This window comes from Chelonia mydas, chromosome 8, assembly GCF_015237465.2.
Source record: "Chelonia mydas isolate rCheMyd1 chromosome 8, rCheMyd1.pri.v2, whole genome shotgun sequence".
NCBI lineage: Eukaryota > Metazoa > Chordata > Testudines > Cheloniidae > Chelonia > Chelonia mydas.
In genome coordinates, this window is record NC_057854.1 from 14,992,098 (window position 1) to 15,007,443 (window position 15,346).

The window sequence follows — 15,346 nt, forward strand, 5'->3', positions numbered from 1 at the left end:
CCTACTGGCTTTGTTTTGTTTGGCTCTAGTAAACAATTTTTTAAAAAAAAAAATCCAATAATATGAATAAAATTAAGCCTCTTTCATTACTTACTGTTAATATGTCACTGTAAGATTTAAAGTGCTTTATGAAGGCTTTATTAGTGCAATAACATCTGTTCAGCCTTCCCTGAGCTACGTGAACAGTTGTGAACTATTGCATGCCTTTGTTGATTGGATAATTTTTTCCCCTTTCCTTTTCCCCACAATATTTGTCAGTAATGAGACTCAAACACTTGATCTTTTTACTGTATGTGTGTGTGTTTGTGTTTGCATTTCTTGGAAGGGAAGTTTATGACCAAAAATTCCCAAGCAGAATTTCTAGAGCACTGTATCTTTTGTTTTCCCTCTTTTTGCATATATCCTTTAAGCCTAGCTGGGGGATTTACAGTAAGAACAGTATCTGGAAATTCTGCTCCCAAATAACTGCATCATCTGTACTCTTGGGTTGCAAAGCAGAGCAAAACCAAAGTGTTTAGGAGCATATCACAAAACCCAGCTTGTATAACTAGCCACAATGGATAGCTTGTTCTCTGCTCAGTGGAGGCCTGTCTCTACTTAATATTGTTTTGAGGAAGACAGTGTTAAGGTAAGAGAAGTTTCCGTTGCAGTTCTCTGCATTTTGCCCCAAGACAGAAATCCAAAGATCTAATGGAAGACTTTTTAAATTATCCTTTTCTTTTCTTTACTTTAATAAGATGTTTCTTTTGTCTTTCGCGGGAGTTAGATAAGGCCCATAAAGAAACACTGTCACACTAGTTGATTTATCTTTGTTTCAAAGAAGAAAAATCCCTTACATCAACTTTGGGGGTGGGGGAACTACATGTGACGTGAATAATATATTGTTACTGAGGCCCCAAGTTTTCCAAGATGACAAGGAATTCACCCCTGCTGCAGAATTAGGCCCTGGATTCCAATTATGCCATTTAAATGATCTTTTGTGAAGTTATATTTTGGGGCCTAAACAGGTTGACTTTTTTGTTTGTTTTGGTGGGGGCTTTTTTCCTTTCAGAGTGTACGCTTTAATCATTTACCATCAAAGTATTTGGATTAACTTTGGTTAATTTAGAAGAAAAATCAAAGTGTTATTGGTAAACGTTTAATGTTAAGGCTCGCTCTTTTTCTCTTGCAGTGGAATCTGGTGTGTGACGATGACTGGAAAGCTCCCTTAACTACCTCCTTGTTTTTTGTGGGTGTTCTGGTTGGATCCTTTATATCAGGACAACTCTCAGACAAGTAAAGTATATACACCAAAACTTATAGTTCTCTATCTCTGATTTTCTAAAAGCACACTTAAAAAATTAAATGAGCCAGTGGTGAATGCCTGACCTGTCCAAACTGTAGCAAAGTGGATATACTCTTAGGTTGGGCCAACACTGTTGAGAAATGGTCACCAAAAACACTATGGTTGTAGCGTTGATACTAACAACGAGAGCACTAATGTGGATTGACTGCTGGCATTTTTACCCCAGACGATCTGATCTCATTGTAGACAGAGCCTTAGCCTGGCATAAAGTCAGCTACCCTAATCAAAGCAAAATACTATTATGGGGCTTATTTTTTTTTCCCCAAAAGCCTTTTTTCTGTATTTCAAGTCTTTTTGCAGCCACAAATTAAAACAGGCACTAACAATTGTTGGGTAGGTTACATAGCACTCAGACCTCTCACTGCCTGATGTGTTGGAGGAAAATTACGGGCTGCTACTGAAAAAATCAGGCCAATGTTATACTATTTGATTTAACGTGGACTATCTCTTGTTATGGGTACTTACCGCAAACATGTTTTCCTTTCTCTAGCTCAGTTCAATAACTCCCTTTGTACAAGCTTTCATTGCTTCTGTTGTACCCTATGTGGTCAGATTTAAGGTCTAAGTCCAGTAGTTTGTGTTTGTGGAAGCTAGAAAACACGAATACTGTTCACCAATCTCTAATAAAGTGGCTTATTGACCCAGCTACTAGAACCATGGGCTGTCTTGTTTATCAGCACCAGGGTGAAAACAAAATGGAAGCATTCTTGTATTTGAAAAACCCAGTTTTTTTAATTTCTTGCATTTCAAAATATCTGAGGTCTAATGTGCAATACATTATGTGGCATCTACCTGGTTTCCAGTGAAATCACATGCCACCCTTCTACTTTTCTGATTTAATAGTAGTACTCATACATGTTTAACGTCTGGTCTTTTGGGGCCAAATCCTGAAGTTCTTACTTGGACGAAGCGCCCGCAAGGATTTAAAATAGTTTGCCTGAGTAAGGTATTTAGAATCCATCCCTCTCTTCTTACAACAGGGAGGGACTCTGTTGTCGGGCTGTTTAGGAGTGTTTCATCATGCACTATTAGGGTATGTGTATGCTGTGATAAAACCCCACCACACCAAGTCTCAGAGGCTGGGTCAGCTGACGTGGACTCATGGGACTTGGAGTGCAGGGTTAAAAATAGCAGTTTAGGCCTTTGGATTTGGGCTGGAGCCTAGGCTCAGAGACTCTTTTCCCCCTTGCGGTGTCTTAGGGTATGTCTACACTGCAGTTAGACACTCACGGCTGGCCTGGGCAACCTGACTCGGGCTAAGGGGCTGTTTAACTGCAGTGTAGATGTTCTGGCTCTGGCTGGAAACAGGCTCTGGAACCTTCCCACGTCAAAGGGTCTGAGACATCCACAACATCTACATCACAATTAAATAGCCCTTTAGCCTGAGTCTCCTGAGCCTGAGTCAGCTGGCCCAGGCCAGGCATGGGTTTTTAACTGCAGTGTAGACATGCCCTTAGATTCCAGGCTCTAGTGCAAGCCTAAACATCTTCGCTGCAATTTTATAGCCCTGCAGATTGAGTCCTGTGAGCCTGAATCAGCTGATCCGGGCCATCCACAGCCCTGCTGTGTCTCTTTTATTGCTGTGTAGACATACCTTTAGGTTCTGACAATCCTGAAGCTAGATTCAGCTCTCTTGCTACCTTAATGATTCCCCAGGAAACATTGCCACATAACCACTGGTATAGGTACAGAGTGTCTCTTCCAAATGCTAATGTGATGATTGTACCGAAGCGGGCATGATGGACAGCCACACGTTGTCCCAGGAGAGACTAGTTTGGCATAGTTTTGCTCCCAGGGGATTTCTCCTTTATGATATGTTTTACACTCTAGCGCCATCAAGCAGTGTGTCTCAGAAACAGTGTTGCAGACACGTTGGAATCTGCCTTCCTCCTACGGAGCAGGCAGATAGTAATCTGAGAGGCAAGAGTAATGGAGTAAATGGACAAATAGCAGCTCAGAATGGATTGGTGAGGAAAGGCCTTTTTCTGGTTCATCTGTGCATCTTATCCCTCCAATCTGTCGAAGTCTTATACTGCACTTTGTGGTGTCTGGGCACCATTGTTGTCACTCTCTTGACCAAGTTTAATTTTGAAGTAGGGTTACATGAAATCTGTGTTAAGCAGGATTCCCTGCATCAAAGTACATTGTCTGGTACTCTGCTCCTTGAATAGTCCCATTGGAAATCAGTTAGGTTAGTCACAGAGCAAGGTACTCCTCAGTGTAACTGAGTAAGGTTTGCCGAACTGGGGCTCTTAATGACTATAGACTGGCACGGGGCCAGAGTTTTTCCTCTTCAAAAGACTCCACTTCTCTGCCTTGTGTTTATTGTCCCACTCTGGGACATGGAAGAAAGCACTACTTTTGAGTCACTGACCCCTCATTGTTTGCATTTTAGCGATAATTCACTTTCTAGGTGTTTGCACTTGTCCACACCCATTCCATCATCCCTGAAAAGAGAACTTCCCACCACATTCTCAAAGAAATCTCTTAAGGTACATCTGCACCACAGCTGGTAGCATGCTTCCCAGTGTGGAAAGACAGACAGACACGTGCTAGATCTGCTCAAGCTAGCATGCTAAAAATGGTGGTGTGGGCATGCCAGCAGCTTGGGCTAGCTGCCTCAGTACAATCACATCTGTTGCCAGCGTACTCGCCCAAGACAATGCAATCACAGTTATTTTTAGCAGTGAGCAGAGCTAGCATGTGCCTGTCTACCCATTCTGAGAAGCGAGCTCCTAGCTGCAGTGTAGACATACCCCGAATTGCAGCGCATAAGATATTCTTCCACTTTTGGAGTGGAATTTTTAGCTTGTCTGAAATACTTGTTCCACTTTCTGAGACATTTTCTTGTTATAAAGACCCCCTATGTGCAAAACTAATTCACTGATCTTGCTGTTATTTTCATGACTCTTTCTTATGTAACCCTTTCATTTTTGTCTTTGTTCACGAAAGGTTTGGCAGGAAGAAAGTTCTGTTTGCGACCCTAGGGGTGCAAACCGGCTTCAGCTTCCTGCAGGTCTTCTCTAGCAGCTGGGAGATGTTTTCAGTGCTCTTTGTCATCGTCGGCATGGGACAGATCTCTAACTATGTGGCAGCTTTTGTACTTGGTATGGGAGTTTGTTATGCATAGCACATTTTCAGTGTTATTGTTCCCCCTGCTCTCCTTATTTACTAATGGCTTGTTTTTTTTATTTTTTCCCAAGCAGCACTGTTAATAAGAATATAACCTTACCAAGCATGGCTAACTCCTAATCCATTTGAAAATTTTCCTTTTAGTAAAATAGCCACACATCAAAATAAAATGCTTTGTTTACCAAATACTTAAATGAGCAAAGGGAGTAAATCAGAACAAGTCTTTATCTGAAGCAAGAGCTCTCCAGTGAGAGGATGCAGTTAGATGCACACTCATAGTCATATGTTGGAAGACGTGTAGAATGAGTTGTGCCCAGTTGCTCTGGTGAACTGCAGTTTGGATCCAAACACATGCAAATTGTACATATGATATTGTAATTTGTAATTGTGATCAAACATGTAAGCACAACTTAAGACTTCTTAAAACAATCTGTGATAAAAGTTAAACTGTCACATGGATTCTGTCATTGCATCCATTCTATGATAGCTAAGCAAAGGTGTCTGATTGGAGGACAAGTAAGACTGACTATGAATCTTTTTAAGAGAGATCTCTGAATGCGTTTGTTTTAAAAAGCAACTTCACTGTCTAGAGCACTGAATTCTTTGTGGCCATAACAAAGCCCAGAACAGTTCTGAAAATGGTGTTTAGCTAATTGCTGCAGCAGGCAAAAAACATGGTTTATTGGTGTAGGTTTTGTGAGTCCTTTTGGAATCCAGAAGGCTTTTTTACTCATTGAGTTAGAACAATTTTAGGGTCTAATCACATAGTTTTTATTCATAAAATTACTACCTTTTGGTGCAGAATCAGGCCCTAAGATAGATCTGGCAGCGCCTCATTAAAACAGGAAAAACTGCAACTGATATAGTGCTAACAATTGTAGCATGTGTGAGGAACAGTTTTGCTAAAAGTAGCGTCCGTTCTTGTATAGTGGTAAAATATTTGGCTGCTATTATTTCTGATAAGTTAAAATGCTAATCCACATTCTCTTGTTTTGAACAGGCACAGAAATTCTTGGCAAAACAGTTCGTGTTATATTCTGCACACTAGGCGTTTGCATATTTTATGCAATGGGCTACATGTTGCTGCCACTGTTCGCGTACTTCATCAGAGACTGGCGGACTCTGCTTCTGGCTCTTACTTTACCTGGGCTGCTTTGCATTCCACTGTGGTGGTGAGTGTAACTACTTTAAAAGATGTTTGGCTTCAGAAAGTCTCACCTACAGCTGACAGGGTTCAGACTTGAGGTTAACATAACAGAAATGTGGAATCTGATGCAATATTGGCCTTTAGCAAGAGGTTATGACTGAAACAGTATGAGTGTGTCTGATGTTTCCTTTGGGGGTGTTTAATAGAATCATAGACAGTAGAAATCCTTAGCTTTCATTTCTTCTGCCAGATTTTGCCATTGTAGTACAGAATCTTAAATTTCCTTTTAAAAAAAAAATCTTTAAAAAATGTATAAAACTACTTTTAAATTTAGGGCTGTCTGGCTGTGAAATTAAGGTTGATTCTTGTCTCAATAGCTCTGGATTTACACTGATGTAACTATGCTGGCTTCATACCAATAGCTGAGATTGGAATCTGGTCTATAAGTGTCATAGAAACACCCAAGTCCTACCTACATTTAAAGGTTCCACCAGTAGTGGAGAATTACTGCTCTGAAGTTGGTTAACATGGACCTGTGGTTTTCAACCCGTGGTCCCCGGATCCCTGGGGTCTGCAGACTGTCTAAGGGATCCATGAAAGGTGAATATGAAAATAAAGTTTCAGGTCCCAAAAAAGGCATTCCGTTTTTCTTACCAATCAAAAGTATGTGAATAACCCCACCGACAGGTCAAAACCCAGAAATATTATCATTACCATAGAAACCCACAGTTAGCCCTTTCTCATGTTGTGTCAAATGTCGTGCCAAGCAGGTGCAACATTTATAGTTGAATTCTGTTCAGTCAGTGTTCAGTCAGTTTTCAGTCTAAGACTTCTATGATAGGGGTCCATGGACCACAGGTTGAATTTCCAAAGGGGTCCACGCCTCCGTTTGAAGTTTTTTTAGGGGTCTGCAAATGAAAAAAGGTTGAAAATAACTGATATAGACAGAACCTACATCTAAAGTTCTATCAGTAAAGAACTAACCTTAGCGCCAACATCTCTGGTCTATTACCAAAGCCTTCCTTAAGAACTTTCCGTAATATTAATGAAGGATGGCTTAGTTGTTGGCATTATCATTAAGCTAGAGGAAATTTGTTGCACTTTTGTCTTCTCTTTGCACTTGGCTAGTCCTGTATCTATCTTAGCTTTTTCTATAGTATCCATCACTGTAGTGTCTGTGCATTCTGATGCCTTCTCCTACATATGGTTTTATCTAGTGATACCCATGGCTTTTCTGCTACCTCAGGGGTCGGCAGCCTTTCAGAAGTTGTGTGCCGAGTCTTCATTTATTCACTTTAATTTAAGATTTTGCGTGCCAGTAATACATTTTAACGTTTTTTAGAAGGTCTCTCTCTATAAGTCTATAGATTCTATAACTAAACTATTGTCGTATGTAAAGTAAACAGGGTTTTCAAAATGTTTAAGAAGCTTCATTTAAAATTAAATTAAAACGCCATCTTACGCCGCCAGCCCACTGCCAGCCTGGGGTTCCATTCACTTAGGCCGGAAGCAGGCTGAGCGGACCTGCGGCCGGGACCCCGGCTGGCAAGGAGCCAGCAGCCAGAACCCCAGACCAGCAGCGGGCTGAGTGGGGCTGGCGGCCGGGACCCCAGACTGGCAGTGGGCTGAGCGGCTCAGCCTGCTGCCACTCAGCCCGTTGCCAGTCTGGGATCCCAGCCCTGCCCACATAGAGTGGGTACCTACCTTCTCGCTGGTTATAGCCCATTCTCTTCCTCTCTCTCGGCACTGAGCTGAGGGTGGGAGTGCACTGAGCACAGGGCTGGGGTGAAGGAGCAGACTGGGGGTTGGGAGGCAGGGTCAGGCCAAGAGCTAGAATGAGGGAGGGGGCTCAGGGTTGGGGCAGGAGGTTTGGGTGTGGAGTGTTTACCTGGGCAGCTCCCATTTGGTGCGAAGGGTGCAGGAGCTCCCGTTTGGTGCGAAGGGTTGGGGGGGAATGTGGGAATGCATGGGGGGGGGCTGGGGGTATGGGGGGATGCAGGAGTCAGGGCTGGGGTGTGTGGGGGTGCAGAGGTCAGGGCAGAGGGCTGGGTATGTGTGCGGGTGCAGAAATCGGGGCTGGGCGTGTGTGAGGAGGGTGCAGGAGTCAGGGCATGGGGTGTGGGGGGGTGCTGGAGTCAGGGCTGGGATCGTGGGGGGTGCAGGGGTCAGGGCAGAGGGCTGGGTGTGTGTGAGGGGGGTGCAGGCGTCAGGGTAGAGGGCTGGGTGTGTGTGAGGGGGGTGCATGGGTCAGGGTAGAGGGCTGTGGGTGTGGGCTAGGGTCCTGGGGGCGCTCCCAGAGCGGCTCACGGCAGGGGGCTGGAGGGGATATGCCCTGATTCCAACCCCTTTCCCAAAGCCTTGTACCCACCTCGTCTCCGCCTCCTCCCCGGAGCAGCGAGTGTGCTGCGTCTTCCCCCTCCCTCGCAAGGGCCATCAGCTGATCCGCGGCAGGGAGGGAGAGGAGGAAGGGCAAGAACCCAGCACGCTGGGGGAAGAGGTTGGGGAGGGGAACTTGCCTGTCCTGCAGCAGCAGCTGGCAGAACCAAGCTTCTTCAACCTGCCCCTGCAGGGGAGGGGCGGAGAAGAGCGGGCCAGGGCGGGCAGGATTTTTAATGGCACGCTGCTGCCTGCCAGGGTCCCGGCCCCTCTCAGCCTGCTGCTGGCCTTGGTTCGGCAGCGGGCTGAGTGGGGCCAGCAGCTGGGACCTGGCAGGCAGCAGCGTGCCATTAAAAATTGGCTTGCGTGCCGTCTTTGGGATGCGTGCCATAGGTTGCCGACCCCTGTGCTACATCCTTTTCAATTAGCTCATCTAAATATCTAAGAGGTTATGTGCCCAAAAATAACTGCTGGCACGTTTTATAGAATTTGGTTATCTATCTGATTGCACCCACAAATCAGGCAGATAAATGCATCTGCAGGTACAAGGTATGTGGGTGCAAAATCCAAGGCCAAAATGAGGCTGTTTTACAAAAAACCTTTATATGTATATTGAATCTCAGGGCCTTTGCCCACATGCTTGGAGAAAGTTCTAAGCTGGTTTCCAGTGCTGTTTGGAATTGCTTTCAGGATTCTAACTCTTACCTTCCTGTCTGTATGGGTTGGTGTGTGCTTTTCCCCTTGTGACTCCAGATTTAACTTGTTTGTCTTTCTTTGCATTTTGTTGTTTGGGATATTTTACAGATACATTGTTTGTTTGTCCATGAATGGAGTATACTAAAGTAAATATCGGCTTATCAGTTTTAAATCTGTGTATAGCATCATCAGTCAAATAGCTACGTAAAAGGACTTACAATCCAGACACACCCCCAGCCCTGACCCCTGTACCCCCCTACACACTCCCAGCCCTCTGTCCTGACCCCTGCACCCCCACGATCCCAGCCCTGACTCCAGCACCCCCCCACACCCTATGCCCTGACTCCTGCACCCTCCTCACACACTCCCTGACCCCTGCACCTCCACACACCCCCAGCCTTGACTCCTGCACCCCCCACAAATACCCAGCACCCCACCCCTCGCCAAACCATGGGCCAGGACTAAATAAAAATGCTATCTGTGTGCAGCTGCAGTTTATGGGACACTGTCAGATCAAATTTTATCCAACATTTAGTTTTATTTTTAAAAAAAATTACTAGAAATGCTTCTATCAAATTGAACAAACAGTTCAATACAAACAAGCTTTACAGAATAAATTGTCATTCTCCTCTGCAGCGTTTGCAGCCTGAACAATGCAGCACTGTGCTAGTTTGTGAGAACCAAATATCGAAGTTGACCATGCTGGGTGAAATGCGGTTTGTAGCAGGAACAAAATTAGAACTTTAAAATGTTAACTTTTAATAAACGTAATTAATTTGTACCATAGGAAGAGAAATATTTTTCTCAGGACTATTCTGTCATCACTGCTGCTGTCAGGCAAACAAGGAATAAACAAAAAGCCATGTTAGTTCAAGGTCCATTAGAAATAATCAGTCAGATCCTAACCCCTGGCTTCATCCGCCTTTGCACTAGGTGGGGCTGATCAGGGGAGGAGAGTGGAAAGGTGGTGTAGAGCTACTTCCTACTCAAAACCTGCTCCAGAGTCCTGTGCCTTGCTTTTTGAAAGGCCAGGTCTCGCCTAGCATTTTGGACAGAAGGGAATGATTTGCTCCTTTTCCCATTGAAGTCCATGGACTTTATTGAGAGTAGGATCAGGCTAAGAAAGGCAGAACTAGAGACCACTGGTAGCTGGGAGATGAGTTGGGATTGAGGTCTGTGGAACTTTTATTCAGAAAAAGTAGCATTTGGGCATCTATATGATTTCAGAATTTTCCTCCACTGAGTACTGTTTTTATGGAATACGATAAGCCTTAATAGTCCACAAGGTGGAGCTACTTCTCTTCCTAGATAGTAGAAAGTATAATACATAATTGAGTCCACTTTCTCTTGTGAAGGCAGCTTGTGTATAGGTGTCTCATCCCATAGTGATATCTACAGTTGTTAGCTTATATGTATCACTGTCCAAATGTTACCCACCTACAGCACAATGTCATGCACACAGTTTCACACTGCCTTCGTTTCTTTTGATAAAACATTTTCTTCCTGTACTTCTCAAGTTTGATTTGTAGCTTAACTTTTTAGTCCCTTTTAAGTCCACGAACAAATTTCAATCTCTTTTTCACAGTATATGCTCATCTGCTTTGCATAAATGTGTGTTGTGTTTTTGTTTTTAATCACTGCAAGGTACAGCACATTTTAAACTATTTATGCCTGTGGCGATATGTATGTGTGTCTTTGCAGCTGTGGTCAGTGTGGAAATGCGGACATTGTTGTTGTTCTGAAACTTGTTGCAGGGTCATTCCAGAATCTCCCCGGTGGCTGATCTCTCAAGGAAGGTTACAAGAGGCAGAAATCATCATCCGAAAGGCTGCAAAAACAAATGGCATTACAGCCCCAGATGTAATATTTAATCCTATGGAGGTAAACTTTCATGTGTATTAAAACTGTCTGTCTGATCCTCCCTGTAACGTCCTAGGCACTTTCCAAACAGATGTTCACCCCATATCCTTCCTCTTCGTAAATCTTCTGAACCTCCTGTGAGCACTCCAGCCAGAAAGAAAACACATCTCTGTGTTCTGCATTGTACCCGTTTGTGCCTTTTTGATTGTAGTCTCTTTAGGGCAGGCTCTTTAATTTGCTTCATAGTTTACTTGTTACTCTGCGCTAAGTAGACTATCTGAAATGCTGTCTTATCCCCTGTAATGCAGTAAATCTTCTCCCCCTCATGAGAATGGACTCTGCTTCTTTATATGAGACAGCTGACACATGCCTGTGAATTCTCACTTCTCAGAGTGCTGGAGTCTGGCCATATGGTGGGGAGATTCCTGAGATATCATATAAGATGGACTTTGCTTTCAAATTTCCTCCAGCCATTGATTTTTGAATGTAAAGATTGTTGTCCCAGACAGAGATGTAAAGCCCCCCCCAATGGTGAAACAGAATAAGAGAGCAGATAGCAAACAGGCAAAAACCTGGCCTTAAACTAAAGGGATGAATGAAAACCCATGGATCCCTACATGCTATTTAGGACCATTCCTAGAGAAAGAGAGCTCCACTCAAATGATTTGAGGACTTCCCCTCAAAACTAAAGTCTAGCTATTTGTTTTACTGTTCTCTAGTATGATACAGCTCATATGTGGTCAGGGCTCTATCTTCCCTGAATAGGACCAAACCCAAAAGTCTGCCAATGTCACTGGGGGCTGTTGCTGGTGCTGAATGTTAAAGGGAGAGATTGTAACTCCTCAGATTGTAAGCACTTCATTGCAGGGATTGGGTCTACCTCTGTGCTTGGATAGTGTCCAGTCCAACACAGTCCTGATCCTGGTCAGGACCTCTGGGTACTACTGTAATATAAATATATCCAAGCTCGGCATTACTCTCAAAACGCTTTAGGGCGGAGTCGTCATTATGCATCGCTTTCCTCTTTCTTCTTCCCTCAGCCCCACCAATATTCTCCCCCAACTCCTGGAAGTTTTCTTTCTGTCTGAGCTGGGCTGAAACAATGTAGGATTTGAGGTGGGAAAAATGTGTTAATATCCAAACTTGTCTCACTTTTGGAGGTCACACTGAGACCATTTGGGTGCCACTGATTCTGGAGGATGAGGGACTCCTGGACTCTGTTCAGTTAAGGAACAGTAGGGTTTCAGATTATAGAGTTACATTCAAAGCATCATTTCTGTCTCATAGCAAATGACCGGCCCTCTCAGCCACTCCCATACCTTCCTTCTGGGACCTGCCCCATCGAGGATTTCATTGTCTGTGTATCCAGCTACTAATGGGCAGAGCCTCTTCTCACAGATAGCAAGTGTTAGAATTTACACTATGTTCCTGTTTTTAAGTTTCCTGTTTGTTGATTTCTTGGCAGCTAATGGTGACACAACTGTATAGTTCTTAATAAAGATCATATGATTTACAAGAAAGGGTGGAGAGCTGCACTGCTGCAAGCAGTTGACACGTGACATATACGTCTTTAGGGGGCAGCACATTTTCAGGAAAACAAAAGCTCTAGCTCTTAATGCTACTAAAAATGTCAGGCTTTTTTTAACGGACTATGATTTATAAAAACAACAACAGGACCCTGCGAGGTGATGAGCTCCACAGCTTGGGCTGCAGCCGAAGCCCAAATGTCTGCACTACAATTAAATAGCCTCTTAGCCCGAACCCCATGAGCCCGAGTCAGCTGTGACGGGCCAGCTGCAGGTGTCTGATTGCTGTGTAGACGTACCCTCAGAAATAGTTTACATTCACCCACAGTAGCTATATCAGCCTCATTGAAAAGCTGCACTCACACTAGATCAGATACAATTTACAGCACATTGGTGAGGGTTTTTTGGTGTTGAGGGGTGAAGTTTAGGGCTGTTGTTCAAATTAGTCATTCTTATTCATGCAAGTAGTTCCTTTGATTTCAGTGGGACACATTCTGTGTATAAGGATTCCTCACATTGGCGGCAGTTCTGCCACCATTTTTCATGTAGAAAGTACTTTACTCCACTATTATTCCTGCTGAAGTCCATGAAACTTCTTTCACAGTAAGGTAATATTCTGCGAGTAAGGGTGGCAGATTCAGGCCCAGTAAGATTGCAGGATTAGGCACTATGTAACTTTTGACAGTTTATTAGGGTCAGAAGCTCCAATGCAGTTGGCTTATAGGGACTTGATTTGGTATTAAGTATTTTATACATTCCTACATTGAGAACTAGGGAATGCTGTGTGTGTAGCTACTGTTACAACAGCCTCAAAGATAACACATTCCTTCCATTCTCTGCATGTGCAAACCTCACATTTATTTACATGCATTTCTGTGCTTCAGCTGCAATTTAATCTCAGAATGACCTAGCTGAAAAGGATGTGGACAAACCAGACATTTCCTCCATCTCCAGGAACCAGCTTGTTGTAAAAACAAGAAATGTAGAACTGAGGCTGATCTGGTGTGGTGTATCACAATATAGGGTTGATCAGATGATAAAACCAGTGGTTGGATTGTCCAGCATACCTCTTGAGTGTTGATTTGTATGGATTAAAGTAGTGAATGTTGTACCCCTAAAGTAACTTAATGCTCTAGGAGAAAATGCTTCTAAACAAAAACTTCTGAAACTTACAGTAGCAGAGTATACTATAACATCATCTGACTAGTGCAAGTTAAAACTAGTGTTTGAAAAGTACTATTGAAGTGCCAAATATTGTTTAGTATTATTACTAACATGGTTAGGGGGTTCAAAGAACCAACATAAAGTCTATCTTTAGAATTTGCTGTCCTCGGCCATTTTGAATTTAACTTGAGAGGAGAAAGGAACCTCCTACACAATTGTTTTTGCTTGCCTTCACTCAGTGTTAATCTCCACATATAGCAGTTTATGGAATGAAGCTAACGTGCAAAAAGCTCTTCTTATTGCAGTTGTAGAAATGGAAGTTTTCACCTTAACACAAATTGCCAGGGTGGATAACAATCATGATTAAAAATTAAATCAGATTGTTTCCGTGTTGATAGTTCTTTACTTCTCATTTTATAGTCGTGAATTGCTAAAGTGGATACTTGAACTTATTCCCTTATTTGGTTTCCTAAAAAAAAGACCAGTCCAGCATTATTGTTACTTTGAGAACCACACAAACTCGGACATGAAATTGTTAAGTAAATACCTTGTGCTATATTTCCAACCAACACCATCTTCTGATGTATCAAACACCCGCAAGTCAAGGATGCTGAAATGCTTCGATCAGGCTATTAAGCTCCAACAGGTTTTGCAGTTTGAAGTCAGTGGGACTTATGCACTTAAGTCACTTACATGCTTTGGAAAATCCTTCCCTTAGATATTTAAATATAGGTTTAGGAGTCTAAAGTTAGTCAGAAAAAATTAGTTCACAAATAACTTTTCTTTGTTAACACTGAAGCAATTTTGTTTTGAAGTGACAAAATTTGTAGCCAATAAAAGAAGTTTTGAGTAGAAATAGAATTTTACCCTCTGATACTGCAAACACTTATGCAGATGTTTAACTGTAGTCACATGAGAAATTCCATTGAAATCAAGGGACCATTAATGTAACTAAAGTTACATACCTGCTTAAGTGTTTGCAGGATCAGAGCCTTAACTTTCAATATTTTGTCTCTTGCTAATAGCGGTTTTGTTAAGAGACCCTATCAGTAATGACATTTTAAGAAAGCATTTTATAAATTAATTATAAATTTTAATTTAAAGTTGTAATAGCACAAATTTTCAAATTAGTTTTACAAAGCCTGAACAAGATTTAAATCAGTGATTTTTTAAAAATCCTGTGATTTAAATCAAGGGATTTAAATCATGTAAAAGACTACCACTTCTCTTAGTAGTTTGTTCCAATGGTTAATTATCCTCACTGTTAAAATTTGTGCCTTATTTATAATCATCCTGATCTAAATTTCTCTGCCCGTAAGGTGTCCTAAAGCCTCTCAAGATGTTTACTGCAGTCCATATTGCTCATTCAGAATAAACGTTTTGCAATACAGAATTGGCTGTATTGACAATGTGTCCATGTATTTTTCCCCTAGCTACAGGAAATGACTTCCCAGAAGCAGCAGAGACACACCATTTTGGACCTAGTGAGGACCCAAAATATCCGATTTGTCACTATTTTGTCAGTGATGCTTTGGTAAGCAAAAGTATGCTCCTAGAACGCACGAATACAAAGGCCGCTGAATGATAAGCACCTGCTGTTAGAAACTGCTGTGGAAAAAAAAAAATTTAAGAAAAAGGAGGCACAGACAAAGTTATTAGCATAAAGTTCAAAGGCCAGTAAACTTCTGGCTCATGCTACAAGATTCAGATTAAACAGGTTGGTTTTTCATTTAAGGATTACAAGAAGTGTCTTTTTTCAGTAACTAATAAAAAAAAGACTTGTGAGAAGAGCGAATATTGACCAGTGTCGAATATTGACCTGTGTGTTCTCACTGCTCTTAAACTTCTTGCAGGGATGTCTGCTGCCATTGTAAAAAGTGCATGGCCCGCTCTGCCCTCCAACTTCACTTCCAGCAGCCACCATAGAGTATCTCTTAATAACTTGGAAAAACTGGCTGGCATCTCCTGCCCTATAAATAATGTGTTCTGTATGTTTCGGGTATTAGTACTAGGAATAGTATAGTATAGGGTAGCTGCAAATAAAGGGGTACATAACCCATCACACATCTCAAACTATATGAGATGAGTCTGTTGCCTCTG

General features: G+C 42.5%; 1 protein-coding gene across 1 annotated transcript in view; it reads left to right on the forward strand.

Moving 5' to 3' along the window:
• The window catches only part of LOC102935682 (solute carrier family 22 member 5), a 46,578-nt gene that overhangs the window by 18,606 nt on the left and 12,626 nt on the right, over positions 1-15,346 (forward strand). The window contains exons 2-6 of the mRNA XM_037905982.2: positions 1,172-1,275; positions 4,298-4,452; positions 5,478-5,649; positions 10,451-10,577; positions 14,680-14,780. Of these exons, the coding sequence (XP_037761910.1) occupies positions 1,172-1,275; positions 4,298-4,452; positions 5,478-5,649; positions 10,451-10,577; positions 14,680-14,780 (659 nt within the window). The remainder of the gene's footprint in view (positions 1-1,171; positions 1,276-4,297; positions 4,453-5,477; positions 5,650-10,450; positions 10,578-14,679; positions 14,781-15,346) is intronic.